The 15531-nt window shown below is 42.2% G+C and overlaps 1 protein-coding gene and 1 long non-coding RNA gene across 2 annotated transcripts in view; both read left to right on the top strand.

Moving 5' to 3' along the window:
• MICU1 (mitochondrial calcium uptake 1) overlaps positions 1-15531 on the top strand; it is a 130777-nt gene that overhangs the window by 100155 nt on the left and 15091 nt on the right. The window contains exon 10 of the mRNA XM_083503116.1: positions 6080-6188. Coding sequence (XP_083359242.1) covers positions 6080-6188 — 109 coding nt within the window. The remainder of the gene's footprint in view (positions 1-6079; positions 6189-15531) is intronic.
• On the top strand, positions 11966-14810 carry LOC310706901. The gene is made up of 2 exons (XR_014526237.1): positions 11966-14257; positions 14353-14810. It is a non-coding gene; the product is annotated as an uncharacterized lncRNA (long non-coding RNA).

Genomic DNA, 15531 nt, shown 5'->3' with positions numbered 1-15531 from the left:
ACCCTAAGGCACCTCAAAAAATTGTGGCAGAGGCAAGAGAAATATGGAGAGCTTTCATTTTTTTGAATTGGAGGAGTGATGAGGTCTTGGTCCAAGGATGTGGGAGTGGAAGGAATAGGCTTTGGTAGGGTATAAAAGGTAGAGAAAAGGCTCTGAGGATTATTGGAATGAATGGGTTGGCCTAGGAGGAGGTATAGTGATGGTGCTTGGCCAGAGGAGAAGAGATAATGGACTTTTTAAATGGAATGAAGTTTCACTGATATGTTTACTTCCTCCGAAGGGGCTCAGCAACTCAAGAGTGTGAACAGAGATAGTGAGTTCAGAGGGAAGCTGGGGCTGGAGATTATGGAGCAAACAGTTGCATGGGACTGTGGGGCAAACAAATCAGTGTTGAGAATACATAGTTGAAAATGGCCATTAGAAAAGGAACAGTGTTTCAAAGAAAGCCATTGCAATGATAGACTGCAGGTCATAGAAGGAGCAAAAGGTAGAGTTGGTGTGAGGGGAAGACGGAGAGTGTGCAGTACTGAAAGTGACAAACTAATGGCCAATAAGAGGAATTTCTTTAGTGGAAAGTCTGAGCAGTTCCTGGAGACAAGATGAAGAGAATAACCACGGCAGGGAGCGAGAGACTAGGTACAGGTTTCAAACCAAAGAGATCAGGGAGAGAAGCTCGAAAGCAGCTGAGTCAATGAAGTCATCGACATAAATACTTAATTTGTTAACAGAGCAAATCTATTCCCGTTCATTCAAGAGTAAATAACCCTGTTTTCAGTGGGGCTCACTCCCAGAAAAAAAGCAAAAAAACCTGCAGCCTATAAGAGAAACAGAAGGTTGGGATTTAGTCCAAGACAAAGGTTTTTGAACTTCTTTGCTCCAGGCTATCCTTTCTACATCAGCATGTCTGCTGAGGATACCCAGAGTTTATTCCAAGGAATTTTTGCATGCTGCAAAGGAATCGGGGTATAGTCTAAGTCTAAGATACCAACTCAAGTTTATATAGTCATACCTTGGGTTACAGACGCTTCAGATTGTGCGTTTTCGGGTTGCGCACCGCGCCAAACCCAGAAGTACCGGAAAGGGTTACTTCCGGTTTTCGGTGCTCGCACATGCACAGAAGTGCTAAATCGCACTTTGTGCATGTGCAGAAGTGCTGAATCGCAACCCGCGCATGCGCAGACGCAGCGCTGTGGGTTGCGAAAGCTGCGGGTTGCGAACGTGCCTCCCGTATGGATTACGTTCACAACCCAAGCGTCCACTGTATTGGGTCTTATTATCATCCACTGAGAGAACTCAGAATATACCCAAGTCTCCCCTGCAATGTTAGGCAAGACTTTTCAGGGAAGCTATTCTAGCATTGCAAAGTCTCCTCCTCCTGCAGTGTGGGACCTCTGGATCACAGATTGGAAACCCCTGGCTGTTCAGCAGGACATGTGTTAGCTAACTGCACACAAAGGCACACCTACTCTGCACATTAATGCACTCCCCTGTAGATTAACCTACATCTTCTAATCACTACATACAGAGTTTCACATCAAAGTTGTTTGTGGGAAAACATGACATAAGCAAGCATGCCAAAGCCTTTTGCAAAAGAGGCTTTTATTGGGGCCTCGTTAAAATAACTTGGGCCATGACTCTGTTGCCTAAAAGATTCTGCCAGTGCAAGCTGCATTTTACTAAACTGAGTCAGATACTAGCAAAGTCGCCTGGGGATCATCCTGTAAAACTAGTGGAGGCTAATGATGCCTGAAATATATTCTTCCCAGCATCTCTAAGCCTGAATGGTTTTTGCAAGGGAGCCTCCAAGACAAAATGTGCCTCTCTAAACTGGGGCTAACCATCCTGACTGTTTGGTAGAGTCTCAGTGTCAGTGATGACTTCAGTTCTTCAGAAGGTCCATTTAGCTTTATAGCGTCAATAAAATATTGCTCCAGTAATACTCCAATTCCGGGCACTTGTCTGGAACAGTGGTTCATTAATAGTTTGTAGGAAGGACTGTGTCCTTTTGAGCAACTATTGCATGTTTTTTTCAGGACTGTCAAGAGGTCCCATCTGCTTTTAACAATGAAGGCATGTGTCATTTCATTCATTATCAGCTAATATCTGGAAGTCATCCCTGCTATTAATGTTTCCCTCTCTGGATTAGCCAGAGCCTTAAAGTCACTTTACGTGTCTTTTCCTTTGCTTGCTTTGTGTCAGGAAATGCTCTCCTCTCTTTGTATATAACTCTTCTTCTCCCTAAATAATGCTTCAGTCATTGGGGCAATTGCGTGCCTAGTTTGCAAAGTTGGAAATACATTTCTCACTTTCTTCCCATTTTTTAGTTTCCCCCCTGCTTCTTTCTTATGGGAAATATTTGTAACATATGTGACTATGTTAGTGCCTGCAGGACCATTGCAGTCATGATGCTACTTTGGCCATTAAGAGTAAGGATGCCCAAGAGCCCCAGCTGGCATGATCAATAGCCCGGGATAATATTTGGAGGACCACAGGTTTTCCAACCCTAGCTAAGAGGACCTCTCCCTTCTTGAATCTACATTTCTTCTACCTCTTTATGATGGTTAGGTATTGACATCTGACTGATGTTAACCATGGCTTGCTTTCCGTGTCCCTGGGTTTCAAGGTATGTTTGATTAATGTTGATATACCGTACTTTCTCGTGAATTAGACGAGGGGTTTTTACTCCAAAATAAAGTAAGGGGGGGTCGTCTTATACATGGGTAGTGCAGGGGGGGGACGGGTGATTGGTTCCATTCACGAGCAGGATCTAGCAATTGGGTGGGTGAATGGTGTCTGCTGCAAGGGCTGCTTTGCATTGGCCGCTGCTTTGTGAAATGGGTGGGTTATTAGTGGATGCGGCAAGGGCTGTTTGGGATTGGCTGCCGCTTTGGTATTTTGGCTTGCATCGCTTGCGATGGTTAGCATTTGCAAGTTGGGTGAGTGATATTTTGTTTGGCATTCCCCCCCAAAAATTGCTCAACAACTCTGGGCAGCCCTCCCCCATTTTCTTAAGTTTGAGCCCCCCAAAATAGGGAGCGTCTTATAGACGGAAAAGTACGGTAACACTGTATTGTGTATGTGAGGAATAGGTGGAATTGACAGGTGAAGGTGTGGGGCTGGGGAAGTAAGTGTATGACCTCTGGTAAGTGGTCAAGTCCCTTTTCTCATTAAAGGAGCGAGAAAAGCAACATGACTTTAAGAAGAAGAAAAACATTTTTTTTCACTTGGCACCGGAGAGATGGCCGCGCTATCCATGCGTTTAGCACAATTGATCTTAATGCACAGGTCCACCACAACTTCTTTGTTGTCCCCAAGCGTCGGTTGTGCAATGATCAAAATGTGCTGTTTTAACAATAAAGCTCTTTATAAATTGCATAGCATCTGAGACTGAAGAACAGATATTAAATGCTCAAAGCTGTACCTTGGAAGGCCACTTTATTAGTAACCCCTGGAGCAAATTGTTCTTTAGGAAGGACTTTAGAGCGGATACAGGAGTTGCAAGTGTAGCCAGTTGTGTTTACCACCACACAGCAAACTTTTGACAGCTTTTTTGCAGAGTTATGCAGTAACTAATTAAATTAGAGCTGCCATCCATCACAGATAGTGCTTGCTCACATTCAGTTCTTGTCTTTCCAGCTCATTGTCTGGATTTGGTTGCCCTTGCAAAAAATTACTTTTGTTATCTGCCTGCCTTGGATGTCCGTGTGTACAAAATCTTGTTTGTAGCCAGGATAAGTCATCTTTGGTTCAGATCCTTCATTTAAGAAAAAAAATGTCAATAAAGACCGCTTTACCTTTCTTTTATCTCACAAGAGCAATTGCACAGTGATGTGTCATCAGCATAAAATGGCAGCCATGGACGCCAGGCACATTGGTGCCATGAATTGGAGAGTTTGTTTACCAGCATGGAAGCCGGTACATCCATCAGATGATTGGGAATTGTGGCTTTTTTATTATTTTGTGCAAGAAGATTTCTCCACTGTGTTGTTGAGGTACTAAAAGGTACAGGCAGAATACACTCCATTGGCTGGGGCTGTGTTGTTTCAGTCCTGAAAGCTACCCATGGACAGAACTAGACAGTTGGTGGCAAACATAAATTTCTGATACTAGTTGTATCCCATGTTGTAGCTCCACTCATGCACCATAATTCCTCCACTCTTCTCCTTTCCCCTGCTACCCCCAACCTTCAAAATTGCTTGAAATGGTTGGGGAAACCTCCTGAGCAGATTTTGGTTCCCATGGGAAGTCCTGTTGAGAAAGCCACTTTACTATTAAGCATCTGTTTTTTATTTAGTTCTCCTTAGGCCAGTTGTGGTTGGAAGCCTTTCCTCCTCCTACCAGTTTGTATCTTAATTATGTTTTTTGTGTTTGCTGTTTTAGACCATCAAATTCACTCTTCTGAAGTAATATGGTAGCGGTGGGACCAGCTTGAAAAAAGCATTTATTGCTTCTGTTTCTGAGGCCCACGTCTAGGAAATTACGAAATTATTTATCACCCCTATCAAAGCTCTTTACAACGAAGTAAAAACAAAAATTAAATGTCATAAATGGGCGAAGCAATTGACACTGCTAAAATCAATATTGAAGAGTTCAAAAGTAGAAGGTGCATGATACCTTACAGTAAAAAGGTTTTACTAGGAAAACACATTTAAACCTGTGGTGTCCTTTACAATTCTCATTGGCATTCTATTCAGTTAAATAGCATTTCAGACAAGTTCATCAGTTGGCCGAGTTCTATTTATGATCCCTTAGCAGCATTATGCTGCTTTTCAGGCTTCACGCTTTGGTATCAGGCATGGAGGCAGGAGTAAAGTTCCTGGCAAAAGCCTTTTCTCTCCTCATTGGTTCCCTAAACTTGCCCTGTAGCATCCTGTTCTTGCTCTGTATCTGAACACGTTTGAAGGAGAGAATAAAAAAGCTGCCTTTCTAAACTTGATTCAAGACCCAGTGTTACAGTTTAAAGCAGCAAAGATGGGCCAGCCCTCCCTTCTGTTGATCTCCTGGGTCCCAGGAAACGCTGCCAAAACCACTCATCCATCTCACCTCGTATATTCCAGCCAATTGATGTGACTGAATTTTGTGTTACCTGCGAGAGAAAGTGACAGTGAGAACATTTTGGGAGAAATGTTGGAAGTTCATCCTCTCCCTTCCACGGCTCACTAGATTTATTTTTATGGTCGCACCTCCTGTCATCCAAGCCATTTATTCCCTCTAATTCAGTTACGCCTGCTAGAATCGTGGAGCTGGAAGGACCCATCTAGTCTTCCCCGCCATCAAATGCTAAGAGAAAACCATCCTCTTCACTGCCCTCGCAGAGGGAGCCTGTGCAATTGAGGCCACACTTTGTCAAAAGGGCAATAGAAGTATCCCATTGAGTTCTTGTGGAGCTATAAGCCTACGTACCTCTGTCAGGGAAGCCTTGCTTTCCACATGAGGAAGGTTACAGCAACACTTCATCTTAAGAGAAGCAAAAGTAATCAAAGTTGTTTTCATTTTGTGCTGCTAGAGAATGCCTTATTTTTTCCTCCTTTGGAGCAGGCAAGGTTTGGGGGGAGCCTAAACACGGCATTTAGCCTGGTTGTTTTGTGCTGGTTGTGATGAAATTTTCCACAGGAATCATCATTCCACGCATATTTAAGGCTGCAATTTTTTTAAAAAAATATTTTTTATTACATTTTCCATTTAACAATCCAATCATATCATATTAATTATTCCAAATTATACCAATACATATCATTAAGTCCAGATATTTTGCCAAATTTTAAATTTTTGTTGGGGGTTCCGATGCTTCGAGTTCAGTAAGGGTCCAATCATCTCATATTTCTGCTGCTTTTGGTGTTCACAAGTCCCATCTTCCGATCTGCAATTTTTAAGGTACAAGCCATTAAAGGAAGCAGGACTGATTTACAAGTAAGTACGCATTGCATTGAGCCTCCATGTTTTCTCAAGGTTCTCACAGGCCCCTGGGCCCCCCCAAAAAAAGAGGGGGTATGGTGATAATTAAAACACCTTGCATTTTCACTATCCTTTTCCTCTTTGTTCAAGTCCTAGACTGAAAGCAAATTCATTCCCATTGCAGGGCCTGACGTTTGAGGAGGTCGAGAGCTTCTTCACTTTCCTGAAAAACATAAATGATGTGGATACAGCTTTAAGCTTTTATCACATGGCTGGAGCATCTCTTGATAAAGGTATGGAACATTTTAGGCCCCTGATGTTGTATTTTCTTTAAGAGGTAGGCCAGGTATGCATGTTCACATCACCGCACCTTCCTTAAATTACAATGTTTGGGATATTTAGTGTACGGAAAACTCATGAAATCATTATTAGATACATATTTTTCAAGGGCTGGCGGAACATTAGCCCTTGCAGGCCACCTAATCTGATCTACCAGCTCTGCCAACTGGAGGTGACATAGCACTGATGTTCCTTGCTTGTAGAAAAACCTCACATCAGGTAAAGAGTTTATATGCAAACCATCTTGTTGCTGTGCTAGTTTGTACATGCCAGGAGCTCTCTTTTAGGCAGGGTAACATTCAAAGAAGAATTGGGGTGAAAAATGAGCTCTTCTTTTGGAATTCAAGGTATTTTATTGTACCAGTACAAAATGCTGATTTTTAAAAAGGTTTTCCCGGATTGGGTTGCATCCAGTGTAGCACTAAAGTTACTTATTCTGCTGACATAATGTTTTGTACCAGCAGGATGTTGCTGTGCAAGAGTGTGTTGCACAATGAGATTCAACTAGCACAACGGCAGAATAGTGGTACCTTGGAAGTCGAATGGAATCTGTTCCAGAAGCCTGTTTGATTTCCAAAACGGTTCGGAAACCAAGGCGCAACTTCCGATTGGCTGCAGGAAGCTCCTGCAGCCAATTGGAAGCTCCGGAAGTCACAACGGACATTCGGGTTCCAAAGAACGTTCACAAACCAGAACAATCACTTCTGGGTTTGCAGCGTTTGGGACCCAAAAAGTCTTGCAAGTCATTCGAGATCCAAGGTGTGACTGTATTGGATTCCTCTGTTGTGCAGCATTAATTGAAACTCCCCTCTCTAAGCTTTGTTCATGGACAGAGGATGTTGGAGACAGCCACTGCAGTCGAAAGTGGTACACTCTAGGAAGGTCTGTACCACATGAATTGTGTAGTGAGCTGCATGTTTGCACAGTTTGTTATATTGCAGTCCAAGTTAGGGATGTTTTGACAAAGCATGTTGACACTCACCGTAATTTGTAACCTCTTAAATATTTGTAAGGGACGCGGGTGGCGCTGTGGGTAAAACCTCAGCGCCTAGGGCTTGTCGATCGCATGGTCGGCGGTTCGAATCCCCGCGGTGGGGTGAGCTCCCGTCTTCGGTCCCAGCTCCTGCCCACCTAGCAGTTCGAAAACACCCTTAAGTGCAAGTAGATAAATAGGTACCGCTTTCTAGCGGGAAGGTAAACGGCGTTTCCGTGTGCTGCGCTGGTGCTGGCTCACCAGAGCAGCTTCGTTACGCTGGCCACGTGACCCGGAAGTGTCTCCAGACAGCGCTGGCCCCCGGCCTCTTAAGTGAGATGGGCACACAACCCTAGAGTCGGACACGACTGGCCCATACGGGCAGGGGTACCTTTACCTTTTAAATATTTGTGACTAGCTTATATACCACCCTATACCTGGAGGTTATGAGCATGTTATGACTTGGGGAGTCCCTTGCTCACATGCTTCTCTCCCAGTGCTCTGTGTGGTCATCACTTGGATTTGCTGGATTCCCATTTGCAGAGGAGGTGCCATTTTTGTTGCAGCACTGGTTACAAAACGTAGAGCGTCCCGATTTCCCATCCAGAACATATTAGCATAGCAAATACAGACAATGTCTGCAACGGAGTTCATGAATAAGTGATTTCATTTGCAGCAGATCAACTTAAATTTCACTGCACAATTTTGTTCTCTGCGCTAAATTATGCTGCAGCGGATTGTCCTAAACTTTCCAAAAGTTGCTACAAGATTTTCAGACTGTGAGAGAGAGAGAACTAGAAACGGAGTGGATATAAATAATATAAAAAAACAACAGTATTTGCATACTTCATGCTGATGTAAAACATCAATATTTTACACTGTCCCAATTCTGTGTGAGTGTTCCATATTGTCAGTGGATGTGGGTGTAACAGAGAAAAACTGAAGCTTGTGAAGAAGGAAGTTGGATTTGGGTGCAATTTTGCAAAGGCAATATTAATGTTTGATATTCAGGATTCGGGACAGTTAACCTCTGATGGTGATTAATAATATCATTATACAGGCAAGATCTTCTCAGTTTGATGACATGGTACATTTACCTAAGGTTGTAAATGGGATCTCCCAAACAAGTCAGCAGTTCCATTAAATTAAGGAACGGCTATGCTTGCTGTTTCTTGCACAAATACCTAAATAACAAAAGGAGCTAATATCCCACCCCCCAGTAATGTGCTCAATTAGAAATAGATTTTCTGATTATTGAAACAGTACCTTTTATGTTATCATTAAACACAATCTATGTGTGTCATATAAATCATTCTCCCACCCAGCCCCTAAGGTAGCATACTCTGTAATGATGTAGAAATGTTATAAATCGAAATGCGTGGGTGGGAAGTGAGTAGTATAAAGTGCTAATGCCTGCTCCCCATTTCCGTCCTTGAACCATAACTGACATTTGCCACCACCATTGGGGGGGGGGGAGACTGTAGGAATGGGATGATGTGTGAGTCTAGTTTTTTAAACCTTCAAGGTATAATTTCTATCAGCGGAATAGCAACCATTCAGAAAGCTTCATCCATCAAAATACTTTTGGTAATCCATGGGGTTTGGCAAGTACAGTACTAAATCTATGAAACGACCTTTTCTTCCAAGACCTACAGTTCTGAATAGAAGGGTCACATGTTGAAGGGTGAAACATACCTAAATTATTTTGAGAGATTCTTTCCTATTGCAAAACCACCAAACTGCTTGTTAAATTCTACCACCCACCTCCTTTCAGCAAAAGCACGGGTTTGTATAAAGGGGGAAGGCTGCCAACATATATGCTTTTTTTCCTCCCCTCTAACTACCCATACAGAACAGATTTTCCCTGTTTTTGTTTTTTGTTTAAGAAGCAGCATGGGGTTTCTATGGAAGCAGCTGTCCAGAATGAAACTCAGGTGCTGAGCTTCCCAGCAAAATTCAAATGCTGCTGCTTGCCTGTAGCCTTTTTTTCTTTTTTCTTTTTCTTTTTGCTATGATATGCTTTATGGGAGGGCCCATCTTAAATGCAACCCATTTTTATGTAAAATATATGCACATTAAAAAAAAATTTCAATTATGCCTTGCAATCTATTTCTCTTTTTCTTACATTAAGCTATCCACCCCACTTTATTTGAGAGAACACCCAACAAGCTGGATGAACGATCCTCAGAATTGTTTTTTTAAAGTGTTGGTTGCTGGGATCTACTCCTCTAGCTTGATTTAGCCCTTTAAAAAAATGTTTTGTGCGTTAGAATTGTAATATGAGCATTGTTAGTAAGCAATCCCCCCCCCAAAAAAATATATTGCATGATGAACCAACGTGGATGTGATGGGAAATTGTGACTCTGCCCTATTTCCTGTCTCTGTGTTTTGAAAACAAATGCTATGGTGCACAAGTCTGAGGAAAGCAGGTATCCAGCCAGTTTCCCATTCTGTGTCGGTATTATGCTTTGCGTTTTTAATGATGCTGCATTGATTCATTGCACCCAAGACCCACTGAGATTTGATTCCGTTGTGCTAAAGTGCAGCCTCCTATGTGGAAGTTGAGAAATAGTTCCAACTGGGAAGGCTGCTATTTCAAGGAAGGGCTATTAGGAATGAACTCAGCAAGGGAAGGGGAACCTGGAAATCGTAACGTTCACTGCTGCTGTTTTTTTGTCCCTGGCAAATTATATGAAAGTGCATTGTATTGAATCAGGTTAGGGTGGAGGTGTGGGACCTGCAGCCCTCTGGGTGTTGTGGTACTCCAATCCCCATCAGCCCCAGCCATCATGGCCTCTGGGCAGAAGGGATAGGGTTGTAGTGGCTGTTCCCCATCTCTGGACTAGACCCATCTAATCCAGAACTAGCAGTAGCTCTCGGAAGTCTCCTTTCTTAGCCTTTTCTAATCCAGCTCCAGGACCTTTAAATGGAGATGTCTCTGTTCTTTGTGGGATTGTTGATCTGCATGGATATGTCAGGAGAAGCCTTGAAGGTCCTTTAGTTTCCAGCAGACCCTGCAATAGTCTCCAGCAGCCATTTGACCCAACAGTAAGCAAAGTCTGAGGAAGAGAAATATGTGATGAGAACCAGCTGGCCAAAGCACTGCAGAGCTTTGACTCTTGGGAAGACGGCTGCATTCAGAAGCACAATATCTAATTAAGTGTTCAGTCAGTTACGGAGCTCTTTGGGCTCTGTGCAGCCATTATACTCCAAGCCACAAGGAGAAGCACCCTGGGTTCAATGTCACAGTCCTGCTGTTTCTGTCCCTCTTGACCAGAATTGGGGGGGGGCGGTAACTGAAATTAGGGTTCCTCCAAGTCCACGACTGCACACGGTGTGCACAAATGTATTCTAGAACATAGCCCACTGTTGTCTCTGTTCATAAATGCAGCGCTCAGTGGAGACCAATTATTGTTGCCATCTATCTTGTTGTGCTTAGCTCTTTTGAGAAGCCCTTCTCATAATTGGCATTGATTGATGCTTTTCTTCTTGGGGGGAGGCTGGCGGCACCCTGTGGAGGAATATTTTTGCCACAATTGCAGGATACAGGCAGCGCATGGTGAGATCTCTTTTGTCTTTAGCTCTAGTGAACATAGAATTATAGTCATGACCCATCAAGAGCTGACAGGACAATTTAACAAGTCTGCTGGAAAACATTAATGCAATTCTAGTCATAACTCATGTTCTCACAGTTCTTTTAGAGAGGAAAATGTAAGGTTTGGATTGAAGCTTCGGGGGGAAATCAAGGAATGCTGGCGATATGGAGAGATTGATTACTTGTCAGTAATGCGTTTAACATACTAATCAGTGACCTTGAAGGAGCTTCTTGCTAATTAATTTTTTTCTTCGGAAACTGAAAATTATCTCTGCTGGTAAGAATTCCTCATTTTGTTCCCCACCCTGGAGTCAATTGCCATGGTTGAAAAAGAGGAGGACAAAGCTATATTTACCTCAGGTCTTTTGAAAAAAGATCAGCTGTAACTTAATAATAATAATAATAATAATAATAATAATAATAATAATAATAATTTATTTATACCCTGCCCATCTGGTTGGGTTTTCCCAGCCACTCTGGGTGGCTCCCAAAATAATAATAATAATAATGCAACAAAACATCAAACATTAAAAACTTCCTGAAACAGTGCTATCTTCAGATGTCTTCTAAAAGTCAGATAGTTGATTATTACCTTGACATCTGATGGGAGGGTATTCCACAGGGCGGAATACATTTATGTTAACTTTGCACAATCACATGCTATGGCTCAGCCAAAACTACTGGAACCACTTTTGGCATAGGGTGAAAGTAAGGTGTTCCTGGTTTTTTGCTTCTTTTTGGCAGATAATATTTTCAGTCCTGCCTTATCAAAAAAAGCAGCATTTGATATGGAAATTGCACAAAATTGAACATAAATCCGACTCGATGACTTTTTATCCTCATAACAAATATCTTTGTTAGTGTAAGAAGGTATTATTTGCCCAAGGCTGTCTAGGACCTATATAGATGCATTACTTAACAATAGGGTTTTTTATGCAATATTTTGAATTCCTAAACCATTGTCAGGGATGGGTTGCAAACCAGAATGTTAACCCATAGTTTGGAGCAGGTTTGCAAATCATGGCTAAAGCAGTTTCTCTGCCTCCTTAGTCTCTCTGCTTGCAAGGTGACAAGCAAGCCTCACTGGTGGGAATGGTACTGTAAGCCACACTTAGATCTGAAAATGTCACACAGGAAGGATGACTATATGTTACTGGGCTAGAGAAAGTAATAGCATTGCCAATTCATTCCCAGGGCATTGCACTACTACTCCCTGACCCTGAGCGATAAAGCCTTATTGTGATCAGCAGCTTTTACATTTTGCAGTTTTTGATGATAAAAGCATAAGATCTAACTAGAATCTTCTAGGGCCCTTTGATATGTGGAGAATTGTGCATACAGTGGATTTGAAGCACTAGCTTCAAAGAGACAATAAGAATTTGAAGGCAGTGTGTGTCGGTTCTCAGCGCTTGCTGATGTAAAATAAGCTGCTACACATGTTGACAAATGTTGTAGTCAGTGATGGAAGGTAAGTTCTAAAAATACAGGCTTTAGAAATAGCTTAAGATTCAAGCTGGCTTTGATATGAAAAGATCGATGCTGTACTTAGGAAACCTTGAATGTGAACATGTTTGTTTTATGAGGGAACCTCCTCTAGAGAAACTTGATTTTGTTTCATAAATCCTGAAAGCCCAGCTGTCTGTCTCCCTTGAATGTTATCTTTGCCATCAAGAACGTTGCATGATTTAGTGAGCATGCACAAAGAGAAGAATCAAATTGCTGAGGGATTCATTATTGCTGTTCAGGAAAAAATAAAATAACAAATCTTTCAGAAGAGCATAAATAGACTGGGTAAGAAAATGGGCAAAAAATATATATATCTGCATTTGAATGAAACTTGGGAAAGGCTGGAAGGATTTATATGAGCCTTAGAGCTAAGCCGAGAAGTGCATCAATTAATAAATATCAAAAGCAAGCAAAGGTAATACTCTGTTGTTGGATTAGGAAGACAGGCAGTTATAATTGACTAAGGTAAGAGTTCTAATTAAAGCTATAAAAACTATGACCGTGAAAAGCAAATAGGCTCACATTGGCTAAAGGCAAGGATAAATCAGGCAGCATATACAACATTTGAGGAGGGAAAATGAAACCGCAGCAGAACAAGTGTGGGTAATAATTACTGAAATTTTATGCTTTCATTCTTCTATACCAAATAATGTACAGCTTGATTGTACGGTGTTGAGTTAACTTAACATTGCATGGCACAAATGTGGGCAAGTCATGGTAGCCCAAGTGACCTTCTGTCCTTGGGAATTGGGAAAGAATGGTTGAGAGTCCTAAAAGTTCTCCTGACCTCTGAATAGAAGTGTTTTGCTGTCTCAGCATTGCACGAGCACTGAGGCAGCCGTGGCACTTTGATGTCTTAGGATGTGGCCCATTGGGTTCTCCCTCTGTGCCCTTCAAAAACTCTTGTCCTGTATAATTGTACTCCCTGAATATTGGCAGAGCAGCCCTAATGCTGATGCTCCAGCTCAGCAACACAGGCTTGGCTCCTCAGGCAGAGGACGGAGCCGGTCATATTAATGGGGGAGAGGCTATGAAGGACGACCAAATTAGAGATAAGTTTGCACTTGCTTTTCACTAAGTTGGTGTCTTAACTCAGGCAACTACACTGGGGAATAAGCAGCAAGCGATGGGTCAAAGGAAAACGTATATTATATAGCAAGAGCCATTGTTCTGTCCTCCAGGACTTCTTGGGCTGAAGTCCTGCTGAGCTGAGGTGGTTGACTCCTAAGTTTTATGAACCATCCTGCGTCTGGTGATGGAGAAGAGCTAAAGTGGCAGTGGGAAAGCTGTACTCCTCCAAATGTTGTTGGCCTACAACTCCCACCATCCCTCACCATTAGCTAAGGCTGGCTGGGGCTCATGGGAATCCAACAACATCTGAAGGCCCACAATTTACCTAACTCCTGACCTAAAGTTATCCAAAAGTGATTTTAATGTGGTATATTATATCACATATGTTGACAGAAGTATACAGTTTAACATCTGAATTTTCACTCTGTTGATCTTTGGGTTGTTTGAAGTATAATCTGTTTCTGAATGAAGTCTGAACATACTTTTGTTGAGGCCTTTCTCAGGTATTGTAGGCACTGATATGTCCCACCGCCACTTGCTTAGTTGAGCTTTGTTTTGTATCTTACTTGATAATAAGAGTTCAGACAGAATATTTGATTAAAGATGTTTGCACCCAGAATATCTGGGCTAATCTCTTCCCTCTGTATGTAAGTCATGCTTCGTAAAATGTTTGAATAAAGTGAGCAGTCTCAGGGGACGGGGGAGAGGATATGAAATTCTGTTCAAGCATTCAGAAATGTTATACAGAACTGCACGAAATGCATTGGGTAACTGATTGTTTTCTGTTATACAAATGTCCCTTTTAACCACCCAAATAGCTTTTTGTGGCCAGGAGATTCATTAACCTCTTTTTAGAGTAGGCTGAAATCATCATTCAGGCTTTTTGGATCCAGTTACAGATAGGTAGCCGTGTAGGTCTGCCATAGTCAAAATAAAAAAATTCCTTCCAGTAGCACCTTAAAGACCAACTAAGGCTTTTTGGAGTTATTTCAATCAGTTTCAACACACACCTCCTCCCTTTGGGTGTGTGTCTGTCTGTAAAGAAAAACGGTCCAGAATATATCACCCTTGACATAACTAGAAAAGGTTTTGCTTCAAAAGCAATAACATGGAAATGCTCCAAGGGCTGCTGCCTCCACTCTTTATTTCAACATTAAATTTCATTGCTGGTTTTGTTTGTCCACTAGAGACCTTAGAATGTGTTTGTTTTTTGACCAGCGGAAAACTGGGCCTACTAAAACATCCTTCATAATTCCTCAGGCCCTGGGTGCTTTTGCAGATGGTTTCTCATTTCCATCTCTCTCCACCACACCTCCCCACCCTCATAATGGAACACACTTAATTGGCAAAGGATTGGATACCCCACACATCTTTCTGGGATGCCCCAGCCACTCTGGGCAGCTTCCAACATATATTAAAACATCAAACTTTTTTTTTAAAAAAAACAACTTCCTTATACAGGATTGCCTTCAGATGGCTCGGGGGTTGGATGACTCCATACCCTCCAATGTTTTTGCAATGAAAATGGGGACATTATAAGGAAAAATGGGACATTCCAATATCAAATCAGAAACCGGGATGGCTTCTCTAAATCAGGGACGTCCATGGAAAAGAGGGACACTTTGAGGGTCTGGTAATATAATATATCAGTATAGGTCCTCTGCAACCCTTGCAACGCCTGTGTTCATTTGCAGCTAGGATAATTTTGCTAAACCTAAGCTTGGTTCTGAATTTTCCCACAGATATCTATATCCTTTCCAACAGATCCTGGCCATCTTTTCTTTTTTTACAAGCTCCGCAAGAAATACCTAGATAGATCAGAAGTTACTGCCACCAGCTCACGTTAAGGATGCAGTAACCATCCATATATCTTAAGTTAAGCATATGTTCATATAAGCCCTCCAAATGTCCAAATACAGTGGTGCCCCGCAAGACGAATGCCTCGCAAGACGAAAAACTCGCTAGACGAAAGGGTTTTTCGGTTTTGCGTTGCTTCGCTAGACGAATTTCCCTATGGGCTTGCTTCGCAAGACGAGAACGTCTTGCGCTTTTTTCTTAAAGCCGCTTGAAGAGGCGCAGTTGCGACGGACCGTGCTTCGCAAGACGAAAAACATCGCAAGACGAAAAGACTCGCGGAACGAATTATTTTCGT

This window comes from Podarcis liolepis (genome assembly GCF_965112155.1).
Source record: "Podarcis liolepis genome assembly, chromosome: 5".
In the NCBI taxonomy this organism is placed as follows: Eukaryota; Metazoa; Chordata; class Lepidosauria; order Squamata; family Lacertidae; genus Podarcis; species Podarcis liolepis.
The sequence above is the reverse complement of the archived record's forward strand: the minus strand, read 5'-3'. Positions and strand labels throughout refer to the sequence as shown.